Source organism: Drosophila ananassae (assembly GCF_017639315.1).
Source record: "Drosophila ananassae strain 14024-0371.13 chromosome Y unlocalized genomic scaffold, ASM1763931v2 tig00000101, whole genome shotgun sequence".
In the NCBI taxonomy this organism is placed as follows: Eukaryota; Metazoa; Arthropoda; class Insecta; order Diptera; family Drosophilidae; genus Drosophila; species Drosophila ananassae.
In genome coordinates this window covers 1-27,186 of record NW_025319063.1, presented here as the reverse complement: position 1 = coordinate 27,186, position 27,186 = coordinate 1, and the positions used below count along the sequence as shown (strand labels likewise).

Sequence of the window (27,186 nt, the reverse complement as noted above, 5' to 3'; positions counted from 1 at the left end):
CATATCACCAGATCCTTGTCGAACCCCTAGATATTTCCAAAACAGCAATATGATGCCTTTTTGGCTATTCGAATTCTTGTTCATGACATTCGGCTTACGCAACGCAGCGCAAACTTTTCAGCTTCACATAAACAACGTAATCTCTGATCTCTCAGGATCTCTGATCGCTCTGATCGACATTCTGATCGCTTTAGAATCCGAGGAGCAGCACGAGACGCACCTCCGTACGACCCTTGACCGCCTTCGAAAGGCACATCTTACCGTGAACTTCGAGAAGTGCCAATTCGGTAAATCACAACTCACGTTCCTGGGATATGACATCAGCCAGCACGGTTTGAAACCATCCGAAGCCAAAGTGGAAGTCATCCGCACTAATCCAAGGCAATAAAAAGAACGACAAATCCCCGATGCTCTGGTCTACAGAAGCCAACCACGCATTCGACGCCTGCAAGAACGAGCTTGCAAACGCTACGTTTGTTGAACTACATGGCACCTAAATCGCAATTAACACTAACCACCGATGCCTCCGATGACGCCATTGGTGCCGTGTTACATCAGATTGTCAACGAGCAGACGCAACCATTGGGTTTCTTCTCCAAGAAATTCACACCGACGCAAAAGAAGAACAGCACCTACGATAGAGAACTGACTGCCATTATCAGGCTATTTTGCACTTCAAGTTCGCATTGGAGGTCAGAAACTTTATAATTTTCACCGACCACAAGCCGCTGATGTACGCTTTCAATTAAAACAGCGTGTTGGGCCAAGCAGCCACCAAAAAGTGCATTTAAAATAATCATTGTTTATCGAGATTATTTTATCACGTCGCGAAAAACGAAAGGAAAAATCGGTGGCTGTAGAATTAAATTATATTGCGAAAAAAACGAACGAAAACAAAAATGCGTGCACTCTTCGACGTTATAAATTCGATTATATTCATACTAGCTGTCCCGGCAGACTTCGTACTGCCAGCTGTTGTTTTTTTTTGTTGCGTTCAGAATCTTCTTTTGTGACAAAATTTAAAATTTTTCAAACTTAAAAAAATTATCTGATACAGTAAGAACTGAAGATAGCTAAAATTAAGTTTCGCGGAGCTATCATTTTAATCATTTTCAATCCCAAAAATTAAAGAGTACCCTCTTATTTTATTCAACTTCATTTATTGAATAAAACCATGAAGTTTTATTATTATTTTCGATACATCATGTTGCTTACTTACAAAACATAGTTTTCCTGAAAGACTGGCTATTTATAAGATTTAAATTTGATATTTACAGACACACACTGTTAAAATACATTCTGTCTAATCATCACTAATTTACCTCTGTCTCTGTCTCTGTCTCTGTCTCTGGCAGAGACAGCCGATTTTCTATCCGTTTTTATTGATATATTAGAGATGATTTTCTATCCGTAATAATTGATAAATTAGAGATAATTTTTATGCGGTTTTTATCGCTAAATTAGCGATGATTTTCTAGCGGTTGTTATTGTCAACGTTACTACTACACTTGATGCATAAACAATAATGATGGCCGACAACTGTGTAGGGAGTGAGAAAGAAAGGGGACCGGCTTCGTTCTCATCCCTACTCCTTGCTGTTTACTGGGTCAGAAGTGACACCTGACATCTGGCGGTTCAGTCTGGTGGTATCAGTTTTCGACCGGAGAGGAAAAATGATTAAATTACTAAAATGGCTATTAAAAAATAAGGGTTGATCGTAGAAGGGTGAAAATTGAGGATTGTTTGTATTTTTGTATGTTGTATCATAAAGAAAGAAAAATTAAAAATTTTGTCTAAAAAATAAAAATAAAAATTTAGGGGTGGACTACCCCTAACATTTAGGGGGATGAAAAATAGATGTTGGCCGATTCTCATAGATACCGGATAAGCACAAAAAATTTCATCAAAATCGGTCAAGCCGTTTCGGAGGAGTATGGTAACGAAAACTGTGACACGAGAATTTTATATATTAGATTAACAAAACCTTAAGCCTAGCTTATCTAGTGCGGCGAAGCGGGGCGAATTCATGGGAGAGCGCAAGTGAAGCTCTCACTTGCGCTCCCGCTCCGCCCTAAACTAACTTATACTAGACTTCATAAAATTCTACTTATTATCTACATCTAATTATACACCGGCCCCGTTGAAGGCCTTCCTTAGGCTTCAACTATTGGCAGCCTTGCCAGCTTGTGGACTGCTCTCCGAAACAATGCTCCTCTACTCGTCCTGACGTCGGCGACCCTGACCCTTCCGTCCGCGCCGGCGTGAGTCTCGACGACCCTGGCGGTGATCCACTGCTGGGGCGGCTGGTCGTCCTCGGCGACCAGGACCAGATCGTCCTTCCTGGCGTCCTACGGCTCCCGCTGCCACTGCGACCGCGCCTGTAGGCCCAAGACGTACTCCCGGGACCAACGCTGCCAAAACATTTGCTTGATTGACGAGACAAGCCGCCATCGCCGCAAGCACGTTAGACCCTGCTGGTCCGGGGTCCGCGGTGCTGGTGGGGCGATGAGCGGCCCGCCTGTCAACAGGTGCCCGGGAGTCAGCGCCTCGCCGTCGCTTGGGTCCTGACTGAGGGCGCCCAGGGGCCTCAAGTTCAGGACGGTCTGCAGCTCCTCTGCGGTCAACTTCGCGCTGCCCACACGCTCGTAGGAGTAGGTTCTTTGCAGACTTCACACCTGCCTCCCATAGTCCGTCCATGTGCGGAGCCCGCGGCGGTATGAAAGCAAATACGCATCCTTTTTTTGATGCATATTGCCGCAGCTCGTCCGCTTCGCTCTCGATCTGGTGCCGCAGTGCCGCGAAGTGGCGACTCGCTCCGACGAAGTTCGTCGCGTTGTCGCAGTGCACGGTCTGCGAACATCCTCGGCGCCCAACGAACCTTTGAAAAGCCAATAGAAAGGAATCAGTTGACAGATCGGAAACTACTTCTAAATGTACTGCTTTAGACGAAAAACAAACAAACAGGGCAATGTAGGACTTGTATGGTGGCCTACCACGAATTTTCAAGGTCGTCTTAATAGGGCCACAGAAATCCACGCCACATATGGAAAATGGGCGGAGAGCACGAACTCGATCTAAGGGTAAATCTCCCATGATTTGAGTCATCAGATGAGGCTTGCATTTAAAACAGCGTATGCATGACCGCACTATCTGACTGCAGACTTCCTGCGCGTTTACTATCCAAACGCGCTGTCGCAAGAGACTCACTAGTGCTCGTGGACCCACATGAAAATTCGACTCGTGCAAGTATCGGACGTAGCTCTGAACAAATTGAGAGCGCTTCGTCAACAATACTGGAAACTTGGCATCGTACGAAATAGGAGCATTAGCTAGTCGCCCCCCGACCCGCAACAACGAAAAGGTAAGCCCAGCCTGAGAGGTTTCATGGACAAACGGACTTAGCTTCTGTAGGCTTGGGCTAACAACAAGATTTTTTCTAACATTTTTAATTTCCTCTTGATACTCGTGCTCTTGGACTATCTGGACAATTTTATTAAACGCGTCTCGATATTCGACAGGGGAAGGTACATTATCAGAAGGAACTACTAATTTTTTACATTTCTTTATAAAGCGGACCATGTAATCGAACACTCGCAGCAGTATTAAGTGAGAGGAAAATCCTTCTATCACATCCAACAAATATGAGGTAGAGACCATTGCAGTCAGTCCGACCGCACTTTTCTTTGCTTCCATCTGCAAAATCTCTGGTGACGGATCAAACCGAGGGCTCGTTGGCCACTTATCTTCCGGCTCCGTTAAAAACGATGGACCTGTAAACCAAATTGATTCTATCGTTTCCTTTACGTCTCCACCTCTTGACACAATATCTGCCGGGTTCTGTTTAGTTGGTACATGCCGCCACGTGCTATCCTCTGACCACTCTTGAATCTCAGCAACTCTATTTGATACGAACGTTGACAACGACGATGGATGGGAACGAATCCAATGAAGACAAACTTCCGAATCTGACCAATATACACTTCGTTCGATCGGTGCTTTGATAAGAGGTTTTATTTTGCGACAGAGGTCCGCGAGAAGGTGAGCGGCACATAACTCAAGACGGGGGAGCGTCCTTGTCTTGAGCGGCGCTACTTTCGACTTTGCTGTCAACAATGAGACTTTACTACCTTCTGCAGATTTGCAACGGATATAGACGGATAGAGCCAAAGTTCCTGTAACAGGATCTTTCCTTTAATAAGGATCGGGCTTAATAAGCCAAGAGGGTCGAAAAGCTTTGACGTCACCGAAAGAATATTCCGCTTAGTCGCCCTTTGACCCATGACTGACATATCAATTTCGAATTTAAATACATCATCTTTAGGAACCCAAACGATTCCTAATGTTTTTGTCAGCTCTGAGTCCGAAAGTGTTATTGGCTTAACCGTGCTCTCGGATGCAGTAACTTCAGGCGATTTTGAAAACCACTTGCTCAATTCAAACCCAGCGTTTTGAAGAACCTGAGTTACTTCAGATTTAATTGTCTTTAGCTCCTCCACGCAACCAGCACCCGTTAACATGTCGTCGACGTAAAAGTCAGACCCAATAACTTTAGCAGCTCGAGGGAATGTATTTTTCGCGGATTCACTCAACCTCTTCAAACACCTTATGGCCAGGAATGGGGCTGGTGCAGTGCCATACGTAACGGTGTTGAGCTTGCACAATTTCAAGGACTCAGACGGGTCTTTTCTCCACACTATCAACTGGTATCGTCGATCTGCTTCATTTACCATCACTTGACGATACATCTTTTTTATGTCGGCTACCAGAGCGAATTTGTTTAGCCGAAATCTAAGAAGAGTTGAGTAAAGCTCTTCCTGAATTGTTGGACCCACCATCAACAACTCATTTAAACACTTTAGTGTGGATGTCTTGCAGGACGCATCGAAAACGACTCGAAGTTTGGTCGTTGTACTTTGCGGCCGCAAGACACACTGGTGGGGTATGACGTAGTGTGGAGAAGCAAGAACGTCATTGCTTGCAGGGGACATATGGCCTAGGGATTCGTATTCTTCCATAAATTCCAAATACATTTTCTTTAAGTTCGGATCTCGAGATAATCTTCTCTCGAGCGACAGGAATCGACGTTTGGCTATCTCGAATGAATTGCCCAAAACGCTTGGATCCGACTTAAATGGAAGTTTAACTTCAAATCGACCTGAAGGCAGAATTCTTGTTGTCTTCCGATAATGTTCCTCACATAGCTCTTGTTCTGACGACAACATCTTTTTAGAAGATGGAACTTCTTCCAACGACCAGAATTTTTTCAAGTTTTTGTCTATTGACTCTAATACTTCCTCTTGGCAATTCAGACTAGAGACTGGCTGTGGAGGAGTTGAGGAATTTGCCAGATATTTTCCCGATACTATCCACCCAAAGAGAGTTTTTTGAAGGATGGGATGGTTCGGACCTTGTTTTATTTGGCCAACGGACAACAGTTCGAAAAATGACTCAGCTCCAATTAGCATATCTATCCGCTGAGGTTTGTAAAAATATGGGTCTGCTAACGGCAAGTTCTTGGTAGGGTCCAATCTTTCACGTTCACCGACTGGTCAGGGTGATAGCCTGAAATGGTTTTCAAAACCCAAAAGTCGAACGGAAACTCGCTACCATTGACTCTCGACTTCACCACGGTGTGTATCTTTTTCTTAACTTGTGAATTAGTTTGACCAATTCCAAGCAAGATGATGCACGATTCCTCCCTACGGATCTGTAAGCGTTGAGCAAGATCTTCTGTAATAAAATTCATTTGTGACCCTGAGTCAAGTAATGCTCGGGCCAAGATGTGCTCACCATTTTTTGTGCGAACGCTTACGATCGACGTTGCTAACAAAACCCTTTCTACAGACGACGCATGCAAAGCATGTGAAGTAGAAGGGCCATCATTCGTTAACTCTGGAGGAGGATTTTGTGTGGGTGGTGGTAATGCTAAGCTATTTTCGGTCACTGTAAATCGGTGCAGAAGTTTATGGTGCGATCTTGAACAGATTTGGCACCTGGTCGATTTACAATTCGCTACCGTGTGACCTTTTCGCAGACAATTCAAACACAGGGAGGCTGACTTAACAAACTCAAACCTTTGCATTACAGCAAGGCGAGCGAACGGACTACACTGGGCCAAAAAATGGTTGTTCGCGTTACAATAACTGCAAGCTGGTTTGGCGTTGGTAGAAGAACAAGCCAACGAAGTTCTATTTAGTTGCTTGCCGAACCCAGTTCTTTCTTGTTTTGGTTTGCCAGTCTCTTCAGCGGACAGCAATTTTAGTATCATCTCCTATGGATAATAGTGATCCATAAATGGATGATACAGTGTCGATGAGACCCCTCAACGACGACGCAGACGGCTGGGAAATTTTCGGAAGGCTGAACAGTTGACGTATTTGGTTCGCAAAGATGAGACATTCGTTATCATAAACTCTTTTTAAACTAGCGATAGCTTTGGCGTAATTACTCTCGGTGACCTGGAATGCCTTGACAGTTCCTAAGGCTTCACCAGAGAGGCAAGAAATTAAATGATTAAATTTCTCGATAACTGGAATGTTCACATCTTTGTCAACTAATGTCTCGAAAAGACTTATGAAATTTTTGATATCCGAATAATTTCCACTGAATTTTGGCAATGCCAAACTAGGAAGTCGAGCTCGAGTTGGGGCTGCAGAAATTGCAGTAGCTGAACGGGAGTCTTCAGCTGAATTCAAGGCATTACATAAGGACATAATCCTTGCCTTCGTAGTTATTCCTAATTCTTCCAACTCGGCTCCGAAATCATCCATTTCATCTATTTGCTCGATCTGGTCTTTCAACTCATTTGCTTTAGAAATTGCCTCATCTAAAACCTGAAGCCTGCATTCTAGCTCGGTTTTGTTTAGAGGAAGTGATCCATCTTCCAAACGTTCCTCCAACCGGCGAATGCTTTTAACTTTGACATTTAATCTTTTTTTTAAGTCAATAAGAGTCGTGGAATTAAGTTTTTGTTTAGTACTTTCCATTATAAAAAATTTGTTTTTTCAATACAAAAACGAAAACAATGCAAATTTAAGATTTAATAATTTATTTAAAATTTTTTATTAATTTTAAAATATTAATATTAAAAATTTATTAAATTTTTATTTATTAAATTTTTCTAAAATTTATTTAAAATTTATTCTTATTTAAATATAATAAATAATTTATTAAATTTAACCAAATCTAAATTGATTAATTCATTGATAACGAATTATTGATAGTCGAGGCACAGAGTATCCAAAAAAATAGTTGGTCGCCAATGACACCGAAACCAATATGCTCGACCAAATTGTAGGGGAGCGCGTCACTTGGCAGACCGGTAAACTATACGCGCCAAAAAGTGCATATACATACATACATACAGCAGCGGATAACGGTGGGAAACGAAAACGAGAATATTATCGCTGCATCTATTTGTATGTATGTAAACCAAATATATATGCACCTTTATTTTATCTGAAATAATTAAAATAATTTTTGGCTGCACTTTAGTATTTATTTGGAAGATTTGTAAATTCGAGAACGAGGGGTAGGGGCGACAGTGATTGCAAATAATATAAATATTCTCTTTTTTATTTTATCCACAGGCAGTACATTTAGGTTAGCACATATATTTATAATTAAAATTTTAGAATTTTTATATACGTTGTTATTTATTTTTGCTCTACTATTTTTTCTACGTACGTATGCGCCAAGAATTGAAAGGAGGGTGCAATATTCCAGCACAAGACGGATTTTAATTTGTCTTATCTCAACTTTCAATTTTTTGCACAAATACCTGGGGTTCTGCTTTCGGATCCTTTAATCCTGCGGCCACTTTCCTTTCACAATTGATGCAGGTGCAGTGCATGATGACGACGAATCCTTCCAGAAGCAGCTATGGAGAAGTTTTATTTCGCGACGCGGAGAATTCTTAAATTTTTATTTGTGAATTCACCACCACAACCGTCGCGAGCAACTCTTTTTGGATATATATATGTTATATATATTGTTATATGTATTTTATGTGTCACTGTCACTATTTTTTTTGTTGCTTTTATATTTAATTATTTACTACAGTCCACCCGGGGGCGCAAAAATGTTTATCGAGATTATTTTATCTCGTCGCGAAAAACGAAAGGAAAAATCGGTGGCTGTAGAATTAAATTATATTGCGAAAAAAACGAACGAAAACAAAAATGCGTGCACTCTTCGACGTTATAAATTCGATTATATTCATATTAACAAAACCTTAAGCCTAGCTTATCTAGTGCGGCGAAGCGGGGCGAATTCATGGGAGAGCGCAAGTGAAGCTCTCACTTGCGCTCCCGCTCCGCCCTAAACTAACTTATACTAGACTTCATAAAATTCTACTTATTATCTACATCTAATTATACAATCATAAAATGCTTAGCTGCAGCTGTTGTTGTCAGCATGTTTTCTTCTCTGTTTTGTCTCCCAGTTTTGCATGCGCTTTATTGGTATTTGTAGCTTATGCGCTTTGGGAAGCTTTGGTTGAGCTTCTGCGCAAGCTCTTGGGGTTGCGTTTGTTGTGATTTGGAGTTGATTGGAGCCGCATAGATTAGGGTTAAATTGAACCCAAAATAAATATTTTGAAACCCTGATTTGAAACTCGTGTATATATTCGGCTGCTATAAAAAACTATTAATAGCACAACATGTATGCTATCTGTGGTGCACAGTCACTTACATTTTATATTCCTCAGGGTGACATTCGAACACATTCCACATTCGAATTTCTAGCATTATTCAGCAGTTGGGTGCCAATCTAGATACTAATCGAGATACTATCTACGTTGATATAGCCCTTGAAGCAAAATAACCAATTTCAAAATAATAATTCTTAACGGCAAAGCCAGAGTTCGTTTCAGCGATCGTCGGTTTATTCAATATGAAATCAAACTGAACTTTAGAATTAACAGGCCGCTGACCATGCACAAATTGCAAACGTCATACGATCGCTGGCCACCAGAAGGATTCTGTTTCTGGCTAAAGGTGTTTCGAAGTGTGTTTTTGTGTTTCTGTGTTGATTACAACCTGTCTATTGTTTGTTTCAATTTTATAGAGGTCCTCCGCGTCGGGCGTGGCTGCTACGACCTTGAGTGCTGAGCCCAGGAAATCTAAGCTCCTGGCCATCCTATGGTGCACGGTTAGTTCATCCAGCATGTTCTGCGGATGGTCGACGTCAACTGTCAATAGCTTTCTTATGTGCGAATGTAGGAACAGCTCGAGCATTCTGACCGTAATGTCAATTGTGCTGGAGAACTTGGCTTTAATAGCCACGTTGACTTTGTCGCTACTGGCATGGATAACTTCCGCTGGGCTAGACTCTGTGACTAAGTGTAACGATCTATTGTATTTTACCGTAGCTCGCAAAATGAGTTTTACGGTGTCTAATTTTTTTTTTGTTTTTCTTGCACGTGCCGAACAAGAATATTTTTTTTATATGCAATTTTGTACACCTATGTATATAGCATATTATCGTCACTAAAATTGATATCATATATTTTGGGTTTCGCATGCAGGTTCGTCACCGGTACTTTACCTCGTCAAGAGGTTTTTTTATATGATATCAGTTGTTTTTTTGTATATATTGATCTTCAATTATTTAAAACAGAACGCATAATATATAGAATATATATATATGGAAGAAACCTCTGGACAGGCGATTCACACAGTTAGCAATACTTTAATTGTAAGGATAAACATCAAAACTCTTTTCTTTTTAACTCTATAGATTTTGACATTCAAAAAGGTGGAATAATTAAAAACCTTTCCAAAGACGTAAAGAATTTTTTAATAGCTTCAGTGGTCTGAAGTTATACGTATTTTTAATTTACAAAGGTTTTGGAACTTGGTTAGTTTAAAAATTTTAATTAAAAATTTGCCCAAAAATGTATTTAAAATCCAACATTTTTTCGTAGTTGTGGGAAACCAAATTATTTTTACAAATTTACAGATGAGAGGCCTATCCTTATGAGAGTTCCACTATATAATAAATTATAAAAAAACAAGAAAGGAAAGCTAACTTCGGGCGGAGCCGAAGTTGATATACCCTTGCAGTTAAGCAGAAGCTTATATTATTATTATATATATCGGATCCTATATAGTTGTCCGATCCTTATGAGAATTTCACCATCAACAAAATTTCTAATAAAAATATTGGAAACAGCCCCAAGCATCTTTAAAAATAGAAAGGTTTTCCCATTTCCGATCGTTCAGTTATATGGCAGGTATAGGATATAGTTGGCCGATTCTTATGAACATAGGATTAGATTGCCCAAAACGGAAACCGTAGACAGTCCCATCATTCTAGCTTAAAAAAAAAACAAAGTTAAGCCAATTATCCTAATAAAATTTTGCAAATCGGATAAGATTGCCCAAAATGCAATCTGTCCCATCCTTTTAACTTATAAAAAAAAAAATAAAGTGTGGCATATCCGATCAATCATAAAATAAACATGTATAATATCTAAATTAAATGCGCAAAGATAAAAAATTAAAAAAAAACTTGGAAATTACGTTTTTCCAGTTTTTCTAGTTAAACCAATTGTTGAATGTAACAATTTATTTTGGGTGTGCGATATAAAATAATAAATATTAGAAAAGTATTGGCGGTGTTGGTTTGCCTGGTTTTTTTTTTAGCTTTTAACTCATGATTTGGCCCAAAACGGTGGTGGCTGTAATTTAAGTAAAACAGAGTTTTATTTATATGCATTATATGCTCAGTGGGGGCATATGCATATAAAGCTTTCTAATTTTGCATTCTTCTCATTAAGACATGAGACACTGAAACACAAAGTAGAATTACATCAAAAGTTGCCATCAAGCAACAAAGTTCGAGGTTGGCCGAGTGGAGAGCGTCGTGGTTCTTAACACGGAGGGCCTGGGTTCGAGTTCAAGTTGAGTCAATGTTTACGTTTTACTTTTTATAATCCCTTTTTTATTTGGATTTTATTTTTAAATAAATAAACTAAAAGCTGAAAAGATATACTCCATACTTTTTAGGGTATTGACCAAATATATTCAGACTCCAAAAAGCAAAGTTGCCAATCAAATACACACACATGTATAAGTACATGCAAGCTTCACAGGAGGCTGCACAAAATTGGTGGCTGCACTTACAGGACTATATCTTGAGTTAACGAATTTTGGCAGATATAAGCGATATATCAAAAGTTGCGTCATCTCAAAAGCTATCTCCACTTGAAATATATTTAGCATGTGAGCAAATTTTAAAAAAAATATTTTTTTTTTCTTAAAAAAAAAAATCGTTAAAAAAAAAATTATTTTTTGTGTTTTTTTTTTTGTACTATATAGACGTTTGGTCTTAAAAAAGTGTGAAATAGATATTTAAACAACCTTTTCAACGGTGTAAAGCTCTTTTTAATATCTTTCTTAATTATAAAGTTATGAATTTTTTAATTAACAAAGTTTTTTAAATTTGTGGACGTAAGCTTAAGGTATATCAAAAAGCTGTAGAACAATAGTTGCTCATATGATAGTAACAAACATCTCCAATTTTATTCAGGATTGCCAAAAAAAAATAGTGCAAACAGACAACCAGACAAACCGACGCACACTGGCTTCATTTTGAAGAAGAAGAAAAAATTTTTCGAATAACTTCTGAAAGAAATGTCGGATCGGGTCGATTGAGGTAACAATCGACTTGTATTTAGCTCTAGAATTTAAAAATAAAAATATAAAAATAAAAATATTTTATACAAATATAATAAAATACTATCTGGGGACTAAAATGTGTCCACCAGCCTCACTTTAGTGATTAAAAATTTTTTTACTTTTACCCTAATTTCTCCCAAACCAAATAACTTTTGGAATATGTTTCGACAAAAATTATCTAATTGAAACAATACCTTTCGATTGGTATATCGGTTGCCTACAGAAAATATTTGATTCTTCGGCTATATTTAGAGTTTCCTCGCGCAGGCCAAGTATGCAGGTCGTAACCTCGTGGACTTCCGTCCACAGTGATTCTGTTCCTATTAAATTTTATAGCTGGAGCGCCAGCTCTAAAAACTTTTACGAGAAAGTTTTAATATCAAACTATTCCAATGCTTCCAATGGATTCCAATGGATTCATAGACTTTTCGCAAAATTGGATTAGTTTGAGCTATTAGATCAGGTTTGTGTGAAAATTTAGGTCTTTCGCCATCTTTTACCGCTAAAAATAAAATGTAGCGCGAACTCTAAGTAGTTGATAATAGTTGAAAAAGTTGTAATTCCAAATTATACTCATGCCTTATTTATAATCAAAAAATCAACAAGCCAAATCTGACCATTTTTTCCCGGGGAAAAATTGTTTCCCGGGATCGAGAACGTTCCTGAAAATAGTGATTTTGTTATACCCTTGCAGAGGGTATTATAATTTTGGTCAAAAGTGTGCAACGCAGTGAAGGAGACATCTCCGACCCTATAAAGTATATATATTCTTGATCAGGATCACCTCCTGAGTCGATATGAGCATGTCCGTCTGTCCGTCTGTCCGTCTGTCTGTCTGTCTGTTTCTACGCAAACTAGTCTCTCAGTTTTAAAGCTATCGAGTTCAAACTTTGCACACATCCTTCTTTCCTTTGCAGGCAGTATATAAGTCGGAGCGGCCGGGATCGGTCGACTATATCCTATAGCTGCCATATAACTGATTGATCGGAAATGCCACAACTTTGGTGTTTTTTAAGTTAGAGGGTTGGGACTTTCCACACATGTTATGTTTGACCAAAATATCTTATATACAAAATTTCATAAGGATCGGCCGACTATATCCTATAGCTTTCATAGAACGATCGAAATTGGCATAACTTTGGTGTTTTTTACATTAGAAAGATGGGATTTGGTACAGATTCTATTTTGTGAAAAACAATCTGATCTGCCAATTTTCATAAGGATCGGCCGACTATATATATTCGGTAGACTAATTTTGTGCAAGCTAGACTCTATGGTAATACCCGTTATATTTCGTTTTTTTAGAGTGAAAGCAGGACTTTTAGTAATAATAGAGTCTGATACGCTGGTCTTGCAACTCTTTTGTACATGTCAACTCTATTCGAAAGCAGCTACCACCATTCGTTTAAGGGGGCAGGATGGTTTCAGAAGCCGAAAAAAAAGCAGACTTTTGCGATTTTTTTTTTTTCATTTCTGAGTGAATAAAATTATTAAATTTTTTTACACGATACATAGCCAGAAAAGTTACTCTCCTTCGAGGCAATAATTTAAAGATGAGGAAACAGTTAGCCCAAAATCATTTGGCATGATCTGGAACAGAGGGTTCCAAAAAGTGGAATAATGTCCTATGGAGCGACAAAACAAAAATAAATCTATTTGGTAACGACTCCAGAAAGAATGTACGACTTGTTTCGTCGACCCAAAGGCAAAGAATTCGACGCCCGGTACTCGAAATAGACCGTTAAACATGGAAGCGGAAACATTATGATTTGGGACTGTTTTTCTTTGCATGGAGTCGTCCCGATTCATCGGATTACCGATACTATGATCCGATTTGGGTATAAAAATTTATTGTCTGACATAATGCTGAGGAAGACATGCCCTTGAGTTGGGTCTTTCTACAGGACAACGACCCAAAACACACATCAAAGCTGGTCAAGGCTTAGTTCACCGAAAACAAGGTGGACATTATGAAGTGGCCAAGTCAAACTGCAGACTTAAACCCAATAGAAAACCTATGGGGAGAGCTTAATCGTCGGATTGGCACAAACACATTTCAAAATATAGAAGAATTACAGCAAAGACAAGGTACGAGAGTTGTTTGGAGACGTGCCGTAAATTAAATGCCCAGCATGCCGAAACGAATAACAAAAGTTATACAAAATATGGGGGGATATACTGGGTATTAGCATAAGATTACTATAAAATGAAAAAAATTGAGAAAATGTTTTTTATTTTTAAGTTAGAGGCTTTGAAGAATTGCTGTACTTGTTTTTTTGACCAACCCTTTTTTATGTTTTTTAGGTTTAATCGACAATAAATTCTACAGATTTCGTGAAATATTCTTATGTTAAGTATTTTTATAATCAACATTATGCCAGAAAACTAAAAGAAATTAGAATTGGTTCGTTACGGTTATCAAAAAAGATTTACGTGACATAGAAGAAATCTTATGAGCGTGTACTTATTATTTTGGCCAGCTGTGTATATTTGGAGAGTATCTAGGAATTTTTATTTTTAAGAAATAATTATTATTTATCCCGTGACGGGCAGTCGGCCGAAGTCGCTTCCAAAAATTGGTCTCTTGCGGTGCGTAAAGTCTGGCCTTACAGTGTTATCGGAAATAAAAAAATTGAATTGATTTACTTAAAATATTAGTTTCTTGTGCGGATGAACGAAACCATTTTGAAAAATATTCGATTTTGAATTTTTGTCGGGGTTCTAAAGTCGGAGGTACCATTTTTTCATAAAAATCAGCCCAATATTTCCCGTAAAAATGGTAAAAAAAAATTAAAAAAAAAAAAAACGTTCGTTCATTCGCAAGTATTTATTGTATTTAAGTTTTGTGCAACATTTTATTTTGATCCGATCGTTACTTTTTGAGTTACGTTACGCACCGACTTGAAAAGGTTGTTTTGAGAAAAACGCGTCTAAAGTTTTAAAAGCAATTGAAAGTGTAGTGAGAAAGAAACTAGAAAATCGGTATCTCAGCGAGCTTTAGTCCGATCGATATGAAACTTTCACAGGATATTCCTGAGATAATGTTCTATTATATAAAAAAATTTTGAAAAAAAATTTTTTTTTGAAGTCTCAAACCATCTTGCCCCTCTAACAATGCGACAAAGGCAAAGTCTCCTGAGCGTTTGTTCTCAAATGCATAAGCAATCCTAATTTCGTCAAACGATAAAATGCTTAATTTCTCTACCTCGCATTTTTTCTTTCACATTCCTCAAAGCTCTTATGCTTGTAATGCTATTTAATTTTCAATTTCAAATATATTTTCTTTAGGCCACAAGTTTTCCTTAAGTATAAATGAATAATTTTGTCTCTACACTATACACTACAAGTGCGTTATATTTTTTATACAATAACTTACTCTTCATACTTTCCCAAATGCACGTAGACTATAAGTAACCGAATTTGTTTATTATAATACAATCTCCTTTTCATTAAAGCCACAAATTACCCTGAGACGCTTTAAAGTGCGTGTCACACTGCGTATTATACGTATCAATATTTAAAAATAAAAAGCACTGGATATCCATTTTCTATATTTCTTCAGTATCGCCAAAATTTCTTCCACACCAAACTAAGTTCTATTCAGATTGGACGCAAACCGAAAATATTTAATTCTTTGTCCATATAGTATTTGTATATATATAATATATATTGGTTCTTTGTAGTCCTTCGGTGCTTACTAAGTAATAAACAGGCATAGTAATGTCGCACATTCACTTTAATCTTAGCTTTAAAATTGTTATTTGTAATGATGGAGTAAATTATGAATATTTTAATTTCAGAATGGATTTAAGCCTTCAGTTGATAACTGATACGTATTCTCTGTTTTCGCAATTTAATATATATGTACCCCAAGAAGATTATGATAAAGTTGAAGGATTACAATTAATGTTTAATAAAATGCTCGAAAATGTATGATTTTCTTTGAAAAAATTCTTAGTATTGTAATAATAATTTTTTTCATCAGGCTAAAAAGGTGTCTGATCGTATATCAGAAATGGAAGAACCCCTTCTAAGAGAACTTAATGATGGAATTGCTTCTTTTGTTCAAGAGTTTGATGAGTTTAATCGGGACTTTGAAGCTAATGGACCAATGGTGGAGGGTATTTCTGCTAAAGAAGCAAGCGATCGGGTCTTTCTTTTTCAAAATCGATTTGATGAACTATGGAGAAAGTATGAAATGTATAGCAGCGGCGAAAAACTTTTTGGACTGCCCATCACCGATTATCCATTACTTCATCAGCGTAAGAGAGAGTTTAATTATCTTAATCGACTCTACTCTTTATATATCCAAGTATTGAAAACTATATCGGATTATTATGAAATGCCTTGGACGGAAGTGAATATTGAAAAAATTAGTGCTGAGCTCGCCGATTTTCAGCTCCGTTGCAGAAAGCTCCCAAAAGGAATGCAGTCATGGCCAGCATTTATAGACTTAAAAACGAAAATTGATGACTTTAATGAGACATGTCCTTTACTTGAGCTAATGACAAATAAAGCAATGAAAGAGAGACATTGGATTCGATTAAATGCCCTGTTTAAAACTGACTTTGACCCTACTAATCCTAAATTTACCCTAGGAAAACTACTTGAAGCTCCAATTCTTAAATTTAAAGAAGATGTTGAGGACATCTGTGTAGGAGCTAGTAAGGAATTGGATATCGAAGCAAAACTAAAACAAATTATTTTCGACTGGTCCTCAGTAAATTTACAGCTTGGTCAATTTAAAAACAGAGGAGATCTCGTTCTTAAAGGTGGAGAAACTTTGGAAATAATAGCATCATTAGAAGACAGTTTGATGATAATGAACTCTCTTGTATCAAATAGATACAATGCACCCTTTAAAAAGGAAATTCAATTATGGTTATCAAAGCTAGTTAATACTGGAGATATATTGGAAAAGTGGCTTATGGTGCAAAACCTTTGGATATATTTAGAAGCCGTTTTTGTTGGTGGTGATATATCTAAGCAGTTACCAATGGAAGCCAAACGTTTTACGAACATAGACAAAAGTTATGTAAAAATTATGATGCGTGCTCGCGAAATACCAAATGCGGTTGAATGCTGTACAGGGGACGAGTCTTTAGCTACCACACTTACATGGTTATTAGATCAATTGGAAACTTGTCAAAAAAGTTTGACTGGTTATTTAGAATCGAAAAGACTACTTTTTCCTCGATTTTTCTTTGTTTCAGATCCGGTTTTACTGGAAATACTTGGACAGGCTTCTGATCCAACATCAATACAGCCCCATCTTTTAAGTATATTTGATGCTATAGCCACCGTCGACTTTCAAGAAAAAACTATTGATATTATCGAATCAATGAATTCTATGAACCGTGAAAAGGTTAAATTTGAAAATAATGTTCAATGCATTGGAAGTGTCGAGATATGGCTTGGTCGGCTTCTTAAAGAAATGCAGGATACTGTTCGAACAATACTAGCTGGCATGTCGGTTAGTTTAAATGACCCAGAATTTAATTTTGCTGAGGAATTTGCTGGATTTTGCGGCCAAGCAGGAGTAGTGGGAGTTCAACTTCTTTGGACAAAGGATTCCGAATATGCTTTACGTAAATGTCGCTCTGACAAAACTATAATGAAACGCACAAATAACAAATTTTTAGTTCTTTTAAACTTTTTTATCGATTTAACTGTAAAGGACCTAACGTCCCTAGATAGAATTCGCTTTGAGACTATGGTAACAATTCATGTACATCAACGAGATATCTTTGACGATTTGTGTACCCAACGTATTAAATCAGCAGGAGATTTTGAGTGGCAAAAGCAGGCACGGTTTTATTACAATGAAGACAATGATGATGTAATAGTTGGAATAACAGATGTTAATTTTATATATCAAAATGAGTATCTTGGCGTAACTGAGCGCTTAGCAATCACTCCACTAACAGATCGGTGTTACATTACTTTAGCCCAAGCAGTTGGAATGTGTATGGGCGGGGCACCTGCTGGCCCCGCTGGAACTGGAAAAACTGAAACAACTAAGGATATGGGTCGCGCATTAGGAAAATTAGTAGTTGTATTTAATTGCTCCGACCAAATGGACTTTCGTGGCTTGGGTCGAATATATAAGGGTCTGGCTCAATCTGGATCATGGGGGTGCTTTGATGAATTTAATCGAATTGAATTACCAGTTCTTTCAGTTGCAGCTCAACAAATATAGTAAGTATATAAAATTAGTGAAAATTAGTGCTCCTGAAAATTAGTGAAATTAGTGAAAGTAAATAGTATTTTTTAGATAGATCTGAGATAGTTAAAGAGACGTTCCCATAGAGAAAGATCCCATAGAGAATAAAATGTTTACAATTTAACCCATTAAGCTTTAGGTTATTTGCTAAACACCAATTTTGAAATATATCCAAATCGGGTTGAAGTCTAGACTGGACACCAGTGAATTTATACTGAAGACAAAGCTTAGCGTCATCAGCGTATATACATAAGTACAAGTCGTTGATAAACAGTGTTAAAAGTTAGGGTCAATGATGGCTTTCTTGGGGCACCCCATATGTGGCGCGGACTAAACGCGAGGTAACATCTTTAAAGAAGATTGTTAAATGAGATTATTTTATCTCGTCGCGAAAACGAAAGGAAACAAAGGTGGCTGTAGTAATTAAATTAAATTGCAAAAAAAAAAGAACGAAAACGAAAAACGTTATAAAGTCGATTATATTCAATCAACAAAAACTTAAGCCTAGCTTATCTAGTACGGCGAAGCGGGGCGAATTCATGGGAGAGCGCAAGTGAGAGCTTCACTTGCGCTCCCGCTCCGCCCTAAACTAACTTATACTAGACTTCATAAAATTCCACGTAATTATCTACATTAATTATACACCGGCCCCGTTGAAGGCCTTCCTTAGGCTTCAACTGTTGGCAACCTTGCCAGCTTGTGGACTGCTCTCCGAAATACTGCTCCTCTACTCGTCCTGACGTCGGCGACCTTGACCCTTCCGTCCGCGCCGGCGTGAGTCTCGACGACCTTGGCGGTGATCCACTGCTGTGGTGGCTGGTTGTCCAGAACCAGATCGCCCTTCCTGACATCCTCCTGCTCCCGCTGCCACTTCGACCGCGCCTGTAGGCCCAAGACGTACTCCCGGGACCAACGCTGCCAGAACATTTGCTTGATTGACGAGACAAGCCGCCATCGCCGCAAGCACGTTAGACCCTGCTGGTTCGGGGTCCGCGGTGCTGGTGGGGCGATGAGCGGCCCGCCTGTCAACAGGTGCCCGGGAGTTAACGCCTCGCCGTCGCTTGGGTCCTGACTGAGGGCGCCCAGGGGCCTCGAGTTCAGGTCGGCCTCGACTCCAACGAGGACGGTCTGCAGCTCCTCTGCGGTCAACTTTGCGCTGCCCACCGCTCGTAGGAGTAGGTGCTTTGCAGACTTCACACCTGCCTCCCATAGTCCGCCCATGGACGCGGAGCCCGCGGCGGTATGAACGCAAATACGCATCCTTTTTTTGATGCGTATTGCCGCAGCTCGTCTGCTTCGCTCTCGATCTGGTGCCGCAGTGCCGCGAAGTGGCGACTCGCTCTGACGAAGTTCGTCGCGTTGTCGCAGTGCACAGTCTGCGGACATCCTCGGCGCCCAACGAACCTTTGAAAAGCCAATAGAAAGGAATCAGTTGAATCGGAAACTACTTCTAAATGTACTGCTTTAGACGAAAAACAAACAAACAGGGCAATGTAGGACTTGTATGGTGGCCTACCACGAATTTTCAAGGTCGTCTTAATAGGGCCACAGAAATCCACGCCACATATGGAAAATGGGCGGAGAGCACGAACTCGATCTAAGGGTAAATCTCCCATGATTTGAGTCATCAGATGAGGCTTGCATTTAAAACAGCGTATGCATGACCGCACTATCTGACTGCAGACTTCCTGCGCGTTTACTATCCAAACGCGCTGTCGCAAGAGACTCACTAGTGCTCGTGGACCCACATGAAAATTCGACTCGTGCAAGTATCGGACGTAGCTCTGAACAAATTGAGAGCGCTTCGTCAACAATACTGGAAACTTGGCATCGTACGAAATAGGAGCATTAGCTAGTCGCCCCCCGACCCGCAACAACGAAAAGGTAAGCCCAGCCTGAGAGGTTTCATGGACAAACGGACTTAGCTTCTGTAGGCTTGGGCTAACAACAAGATTTTTTCTAACATTTTTAATTTCCTCTTGATACTCGTGCTCTTGGACTATCTGGACAATTTTATTAAACGCGTCTCGATATTCGACAGGGGAAGGTACATTATCAGAAGGAACTACTAATTTTTTACATTTCTTTATAAAGCGGACCATGTAAACGAACACTCGCAGCAGTATTAAGTGAGAGGAAAATCCTTCTATCACATCCAACAAATATGAGGTAGAGACCATTGCAGTCAGTCCGACCGCACTTTTCTTTGCTTCCATCTGCAAAATCTCTGGTGACGGATCAAACCGAGGGCTCGTTGGCCACTTATCTTCCGGCTCCGTTAAAAACGATGGACCTGTAAACCAGATTGATTCTATCGTTTCCTTTACGTATCCACCTCGTGACACAATATCTGCCGGGTTCTGTTTAGTTGGTACATGCCGCCACGTGCTATCCTCTGACCACTCTTGAATCTCAGCAACTCTATTTGATACGAACGTTGACAACGACGATGGATGGGAACGAATCCAATGAAGACAAACTTCCGAATCTGACCAATATACACTTCGTTCGATCGGTGCTTTGATAAGAGGTTTTATTTTGCGACAGAGGTCCGCGAGAAGGTGAGCGGCACATAACTCAAGACGGGAGAGCGTCTTTGTCTTGAGCGGTGCTACTTTCGACTTTGCTGTCAACAATGAGACTTTACTACCTTCTGCAGATTTGCAACGGATATAGACGCAGGCTCCATAGGCTCTCATCGATGCGTCAGAAAAGGCATGAATTTCAATTGGTGACATTGGCTCACTCATCACAAATCTCGGTGATGATTAACTTTATTTATTGAAATATAAGAGCTGACTCAATCGCTTGATTTCGCCATCTGTCTAACAAAGCAAAGCAAAAACTCACACGCCGAACTTGCAATCGACGCTTCTAGTTCCTTCTTCTTCTCTACATAAACTTATTGTGTGCCCAGTTTCCAAATCGAATTGTTAATTAATGCAGTTTTTTAGTTTTACAGTGACCGTTCATCAACATCCCGGCCTCCCCTGAAACACTGTTTCAGAATTTGGTAATAGGGCGAGCTTCACAATTGGACGGGTGGTTTCTCCAGTTGGAGTCCTAAGTCGTACAGCGCGGTCCATTCCATCTTTCCCTGGATACGTTTCGATGACTCTTCCGAGAGGCCATGCTGCTGGCGGGGTGTGAGAATCCTTAAGGAGCACGATGTCATCCTTGGCCATGTTGACCGATTTGTTCATCCACTTTGGCCGATGCTGGAGTGATGTAAGATATTCCATGTGCCATTGTTTCCAGAAGCCTTGCAGCATAGCTTGAGTCTGTTGCCAATAATCCAAACGGTTGATTGGTACATTTGATAGATCGCCTTCTGGTACTGTCGTGTAGGGACGACCAATGAGAATGTGTGCTGGCGACAGATAGTTGACCTCAGTGTCCGAAGTTGAGAATAGTGGACGTGAGTTGACCACAGCTTCTATTTGGGCGAGAAGTGTGTGCATTTTCTCAAAGGTGAGGACGTTCTTGCCAATGACTCTATGAAGATGCAGTTTGACAGAGCGCACAGCTGATTCCCATTTGCCACCCCAGTGTGGTGCATGGGGGGGAATAAAATTCCAGTTGATTCCTTCGTCTGCCAGGGCCTTCAGTACAGTGTTGTTGTGTTCGTCTGACTTCAGAAGAGTTTGCATTTCGTTTAATACCCTTTTTGCCCCGACGAAGTTTCTCCCGTTGTCGCTATACATTTGCGAGCATTTCCCGTGGCGAGAGATTAATCGTCTGAGTGCCGCCAAGAATGTGTCGGTTGTAAGATCTGTAGCCAATTCCAAATGCAAGGCAGAAGTGGCTAGGCATACAAATAGGCAGATGTAACCCTTTTCCTTGCGTGGATTTCGTCCCTTGTGGACCTTGAGGGTGATTGGCCCGGCGTAGTCGCAGCCAGTGTTTGCAAACGGAAATGCCTGCCGAACCCGGACAGACGGCAGATCTGACATGAATTGGTGAGATGTGTGTTGCCGTTGTCTAAAGCATTTTAGACAGTCATGCGTGATCTTTCGAATGAGGTTGCGTGCGCCAAACACCCAGTAGCGTTGGCGTGCGATCACGAATAACGCCGATACTCCAGGATGTAAGTGAATCCGGTGCTCATGTTCCAGAATGAGCTTCGTTATGCGATGAGATTTGGGCATAATTATTGGATGCTGCACATCCGCTGGCAGTTCGGAGTTACCTAAACGGCCACCCACTCGCAGGAGTCCATGTTTGTCGATTTGCGGTGAGAGGGTGCGCAATTTTGATTTGTTTCCCAAATCTTGCTGGTTGAGGAGTCGCTTGTACTCAGCTTGGAATTCGTCTTGGGCATGGCGCAGGTACAGGATCCGTGCGTCATGGATCTCCTCAAATGTCAGCGTAGCGGTGTTGGATTTTCTGCGAGTGCCATCTGATTTGACATGTTGCCAGTGATCTCGTGGAATGATGCTGAGGATTTCGGCAGTGCGGTTTGCGACGAAAGTCTTTAGTTTGGCAGGTATGTGCGAGAGCCAAGCCAAAACAATGGTAGAGTCGCACCAGGCGTAAACATTGACGTTGTAGTTTTTCAGTGCAGCTTTGACTGAGTTGATGAGTCGACTTAGTAGCAGTGCGCCGCACAATTCCAGGCGTGGAAGTGATTGTGTTTTGAGCGGTGCAACACGAGTCTTTGCAGCAATAAGAGTAACCTGTATGTTACCATCAGGGAGAGTGACTCTACTGTAAACGGCAGCGGCGTAGGCTTTTATAGATGCGTCCGAGAAGGCGTGCAATTCAATTGTGTCAGTAGAGTTGCCAATGTAGCGTGGAACCTCAAGTTCATTGAGCGTGTTGATATCGTTCTTGCATTTGAGATACCAATCTTCCAGGCTGAGCGGTAGCGGGCTGTCCCAGTCTAAGTTGAGAACCCAAAGTTCTTGGAACAGGATTTTGAATTGAATAACCACTGGAGCCAGCAATCCAAGTGGGTCGAAAATGCGAGACACGTCTGATAAAACTTGCCGTTTTGTAATCTTTCCCTCGCTGGGCAAAGATGCCTTGTATGCCAATGTGTCCGTGTGCGGTTGCCAATGAATTCCTAAAACCTTGTTCATAGTTTCGAGTGGACTGTATGATGTATTGTTTGTGATTGTTGTCTCAGGGTCGACAACGCGGTTGCTGTTGGAAATCCATTTTCCAAGCTCGATTTGAGCACATGACATTAGTTGAATTAGTTCTTGTTTGTATTGTAGAAGCTTTTCCTCGGTGTCAGCTCCTGTTAAAACGTCGTCAACGTAGAAATCTTCAAGAAGAATGCGCGCAGCAGTTGGATACAAATGTTGATAGTCTCTGGCCAGTTGCTCAAGAACCCGTACAGCCAGAAATGGTGCACACGCAGTGCCATAGGTTACAGTGCAGAGTTGGTAATGTAGAAGTGGAGCTGAAGGATGTTCTCTCCAAACGATACGTTGATAGTTGCGGTGATGCTTGTTGATCCAAATTTTCCTGAACATCTTGATGATGTCCGCAGAAAAAACGTATTTATGTAGGCGAAAGCGTACGCATACATCGAACAGGTTTCGTTGAATGCTCGGCCCAACGTTCAGGGTGTTTTTTAAAGATTGACCAGAAGAATCTTGGAATGAACCGTCAAAAACTACTCGTAGTTTCTTTCCAAGTACCGGGTGATGTGGCATGTAGAATACCCTTCCATCGTTGGTGAGAATTTCGTCAGGGTTCAATTGGCGCATGTGGCCTAGAGAAATATACTCTTGCATGAATTGTACATACCGTGAGTGCAGATCTGTGTCTCAAACTGAAGCAAAGCGTTGGGTCGCTCCCTGCAGAGTGTCAGAGTGCCACATCACCCGGTACTTGGGATCAGCATCCTTGAATGGAAGCTCTACGGTGTATCTTCCCTTGGAGTCGCGTGAGTGCGTGGTTTGAAAATGCTCTTCAACCTTAACATTTTCAGGATCATGGTGAGTGGTGATTTGGGAGTCCTCGATTTCCCAAAACCTTTGTAGAGTAGCATGGATATCGACTGTAGACAAAAATGACGTGGTGATTGATGGATTTTGATACGCAATCGATGTGATAACCCATCCAAAGATTGTTGAAATAGCTATTATGTTGCCTTGTGCATCCAGCTTCCTGTTGCCGGTTAAAATAGCCCATACAGAATAGGTGCCTATAGGCGATGCCGAGTTGAATTCCGTGTCTGCAAGCGGAATCCCATTGAAGATCTCAAGCGCAGATGCATCAATGTTTTCCCTTGCCAGCGTAGATGTGATTTTTCCTAGAATATGAGCGTTTACTTGTAGCGAGTGATCAGAAACTCGAGACTTGATCGTGAGTGTGCTGAATCCCCTCGTGGTATCGGCCTTGATTGAAGAAATGCCGGAAATGAGAATCCGGCCAGGAACCCGACTAAGGCCCAGTGCCTTAATACAGCGTTCCGATACATATGATAACTCCGAGCCCGTGTCGAGTAGCACCCGGCAGTTTGTGTATGTGCCTTGAGAGTTGCGGATGTGTACCAATGCAGTTGGCAAAGTACATGTTCGTCCTACTTGCCCATGTGACAATAGGGTTGGCGTGAGTAGTGCCTGTGACATGTGACTCGCAGTCACCGATGTCGTATCTGGATCCTTGTGATCGCTTGAAGACGTGGATGTGATTTGACCCTCGTTGGTCTGCATAGCATGCGTGTGTATGAGTGTGTGGTGTCTGCTGCCACACTGCTGACAGTTGTACTTTGAGCTACAGTTTGATGACCTGTGACCTGGTTTGAGACAGTTAAAGCAGAGAGATTTGTGCTTTACAAAAGAACGGCGTTGGTCGATAGACAAACCAATGAATTGAGGACACTTAGACAGTTGATGCCCATCCGCATTACAATTCACGCATTTTATCAGCGCAGCAGTTACCATGGCTCTGCTTGTCTTCTTGTTGTTACCACCCTGTCTCGGTACAGGATCGCTTTGACACAGCTCAAATTCTTCACATCGTGCGTCCAGGAACTTGAAGAATTTGCGGCGTGACTCTGGATCGATTTTGTTCAGCAATAAATGGATAACCCAGCAGTCTCGGTCCATATGGCCAATTGAGTCCAATGCACGGATGACCTCATTTGCACCATCTGATATGCTACGCAATATGGATACCTCTCCATTGTTAGTCGATGGTAGCTCCATAAAGGTGTCCAACAGGTTGTGAATAATTTGCCGTGGTCGATCGTATCTCTCGTTGAGGCGCTCCCAAGCGTTGTCATATGCCGTCTCAGAAATCGGCAAATGGCGTACCAAACTTGCAGCCTCGTCCACGAGGAACGATTTTAGATAGTGGTACTTTTGTATCTTACCCAGATGTTGCTTGCTATGTACAGTGCTTTGAAGGCTGGCCACTCCTTGTAAATGCCACCAAACGGTTTTATGTGTATTTTCGGTAATGCTGTCTCCCTTACTGGCGCCGCGGCGTCAGCCTGGGTTGGTGTTGAAGTTGCTCCTAGGCGTTCGAAAAACTTTTGTTGTTGCTGCACTAAGCGAGAAATAGCGTCGTTGTTAGCTATTGAATCTCCTTCTGCATGTCTCGTTGTTGTTGGTGTTGTCGGCTCCTGGGAGCGCTTGAGGGAAAACAAAAGCGCACGGGCTTTTATATACTTCGCCTCATATTCGTCGTAGTCATCCGCAGGATCAACCCAGCCCTCGACGTCGTCAAGCACGCTCAGATCATCTCCGGCAAGTTCGAAATCATTCCAAACCTTGCCGAGCTTGACTAGCAGTACCTCCACGGCGTCAACGCCGATTGATGCGGAAGAGTTTTCTGCTGTGTGTTGCAGTTTGGTGAGGCTGGATTTGAGACGGCCCCTCACTCCCTTTAGCCAATAACAATAACGAATCTGGCTCTGAAGGACCAAATTTCCTATGATGATTAACTTTATTTATTGAAATATAAGTGCTGGCTCAATCGCTTGATTTCGCCATCTGTCTAACAAAGCAAAGCAAAAACTCACACGCCGAACTTGCAATCGACGCTTCTAGTTCCTTCTTCTTCTCTACATAAACTTATTGTGTGCCCAGTTTCCAAATCGAATTGTTAATTAATGCAGTTTTTTAGTTTTACAGTGACCGTTCATCAACACTCGGTATTGAGATCTCTTCTAACTGTGACAAGGCAAGCTGAATCTTGTTCCATGCGGTTTCCAAGTGCAGGGGAATGGACTTATCCCCATCTAGCTTATTGAGCCAAAGTTCCTGTAACAGGATCTTTCCTTTAATAAGGATCGGGCTTAATAAGCCAAGAGGGTCGAAAAGCTTTGACGTCACGGAAAGAATATTCCGCTTAGTCGCCCTTTGACCCATGACTGACATATCAATTTCGAATTTAAATACATCATCTTTAGGAACCCAAACGATTCCTAATGTTTTTGTCAGCTCTGAGTCCGAAAGTGTTATTGGGTGTCAGGCGAGTTTGAAAACCACTTGCTCAATTCAAACCCAGCGTTTTGAAGAACCTGAGTTACTTCAGACTTAATTGTCTTTAGCTCCTCCACGCAACCAGCACCCGTTAACATGTCGTCGACGTAAAAGTCAGACCCAATAACTTTAGCAGCTCGAGGGAATGTATTTTTCGCGGATTCACTCAACCTCTTCAAACACCTTATGGCCAGGAATGGGGCTGGTGCAGTGCCATAAGTAACGGTGTTGAGCTTGCACAATTTCAAGGACTCAGACGGGTCTTTTCTCCACACTATCAACTGGTATCGTCGATCTGCTTCATTTACCATCACTTGACGATACATCTTTTTTATGTCGGCTACCAGAGCGAATTTGTTTAGCCGAAATCTAAGAAGAGTTGAGTAAAGCTCTTCCTGAATTGTTGGACCCACCATCAACAACTCATTTAAACACTTTTGTGTGGATGTCTTGCAGGACGCATCGAAAACGACTCGAAGTTTGGTCGTTGTACTTTGCGGCCGCAAGACACACTGGTGGGGTATGACGTAGTGTGGAGAAGCAAGAACGTCATTGCTTGCAGGGGACATATGGCCTAGGGATTCGTATTCTCCATAAATTCCAAATACATTTTCTTTAAGTTCGGATCTTGACATAATCTTCTCTCGAGCGACAGGAACCGGCAATTCATTCGAGATAGCCAAACACGCTTGGATCCGACTTAAATGGAAGTTTCACTTCAAATCGACCTGAAGGCAGTATTCTTGTAGTCTTCCGATAATGTTCCTCACATAGCTCTTGTTCTGGCGGCAACATCTTTTTAGAAGATGAAACTTCTTCCAACGACCAGAATTTTTTT

The 27,186-nt window shown here is 40.9% G+C and overlaps 3 protein-coding genes across 3 annotated transcripts; 1 reads left to right on the top strand and 2 right to left on the bottom strand.

Moving 5' to 3' along the window:
- Positions 1-486: 486 nt before the first annotated feature.
- Positions 487-17,880, top strand: LOC116655353 (dynein axonemal heavy chain 5-like). The gene is made up of 3 exons (XM_032453109.2): positions 487-692; positions 15,482-15,611; positions 15,667-17,880. Exons 1-3 carry the CDS (start codon positions 487-489, stop codon positions 17,878-17,880), a joined length of 2,550 nt encoding a protein of 849 aa, XP_032309000.2.
- A 2,996-nt stretch (positions 17,881-20,876) lies between these two features.
- LOC123258199 lies at positions 20,877-23,621 on the bottom strand. The gene has a single exon (XM_044718072.1). The coding sequence runs from the start codon at positions 23,619-23,621 to the stop codon at positions 20,877-20,879; it is 2,745 nt and encodes a 914-aa protein (XP_044574007.1).
- A 60-nt stretch (positions 23,622-23,681) lies between these two features.
- LOC123258203 lies at positions 23,682-25,777 on the bottom strand (the record flags this gene model as incomplete). The annotated part of the gene is made up of 3 exons (XM_044718076.1): positions 23,682-24,655; positions 24,725-25,229; positions 25,337-25,777. Coding segments are annotated over 3 exons (1,920 nt in total), but the record flags the coding sequence as incomplete, so codon positions are not given.
- Positions 25,778-27,186: the final 1,409 nt, after the last annotated feature.

Bases quoted from the DNA above. Each gene is read 5' to 3' on its own strand.
- LOC116655353 (XM_032453109.2), top strand. From the start codon at position 487: ATGGCACCTAAATCGCAATTAACACTAACCACCGATGCCTCCGATGAC. The intron at 693-15,481 runs GTCAGAAACTTT...TTTTAATTTCAG, and splicing joins ACTTCAAGTTCGCATTGGAG to AATGGATTTAAGCCTTCAGT. The intron at 15,612-15,666 runs GTATGATTTTCT...TTTTTTCATCAG, and splicing joins TTAATAAAATGCTCGAAAAT to GCTAAAAAGGTGTCTGATCG.
- LOC123258199 (XM_044718072.1), bottom strand. From the start codon at position 23,621: ATGCGCCAATTGAACCCTGACGAAATTCTCACCAACGATGGAAGGGTA.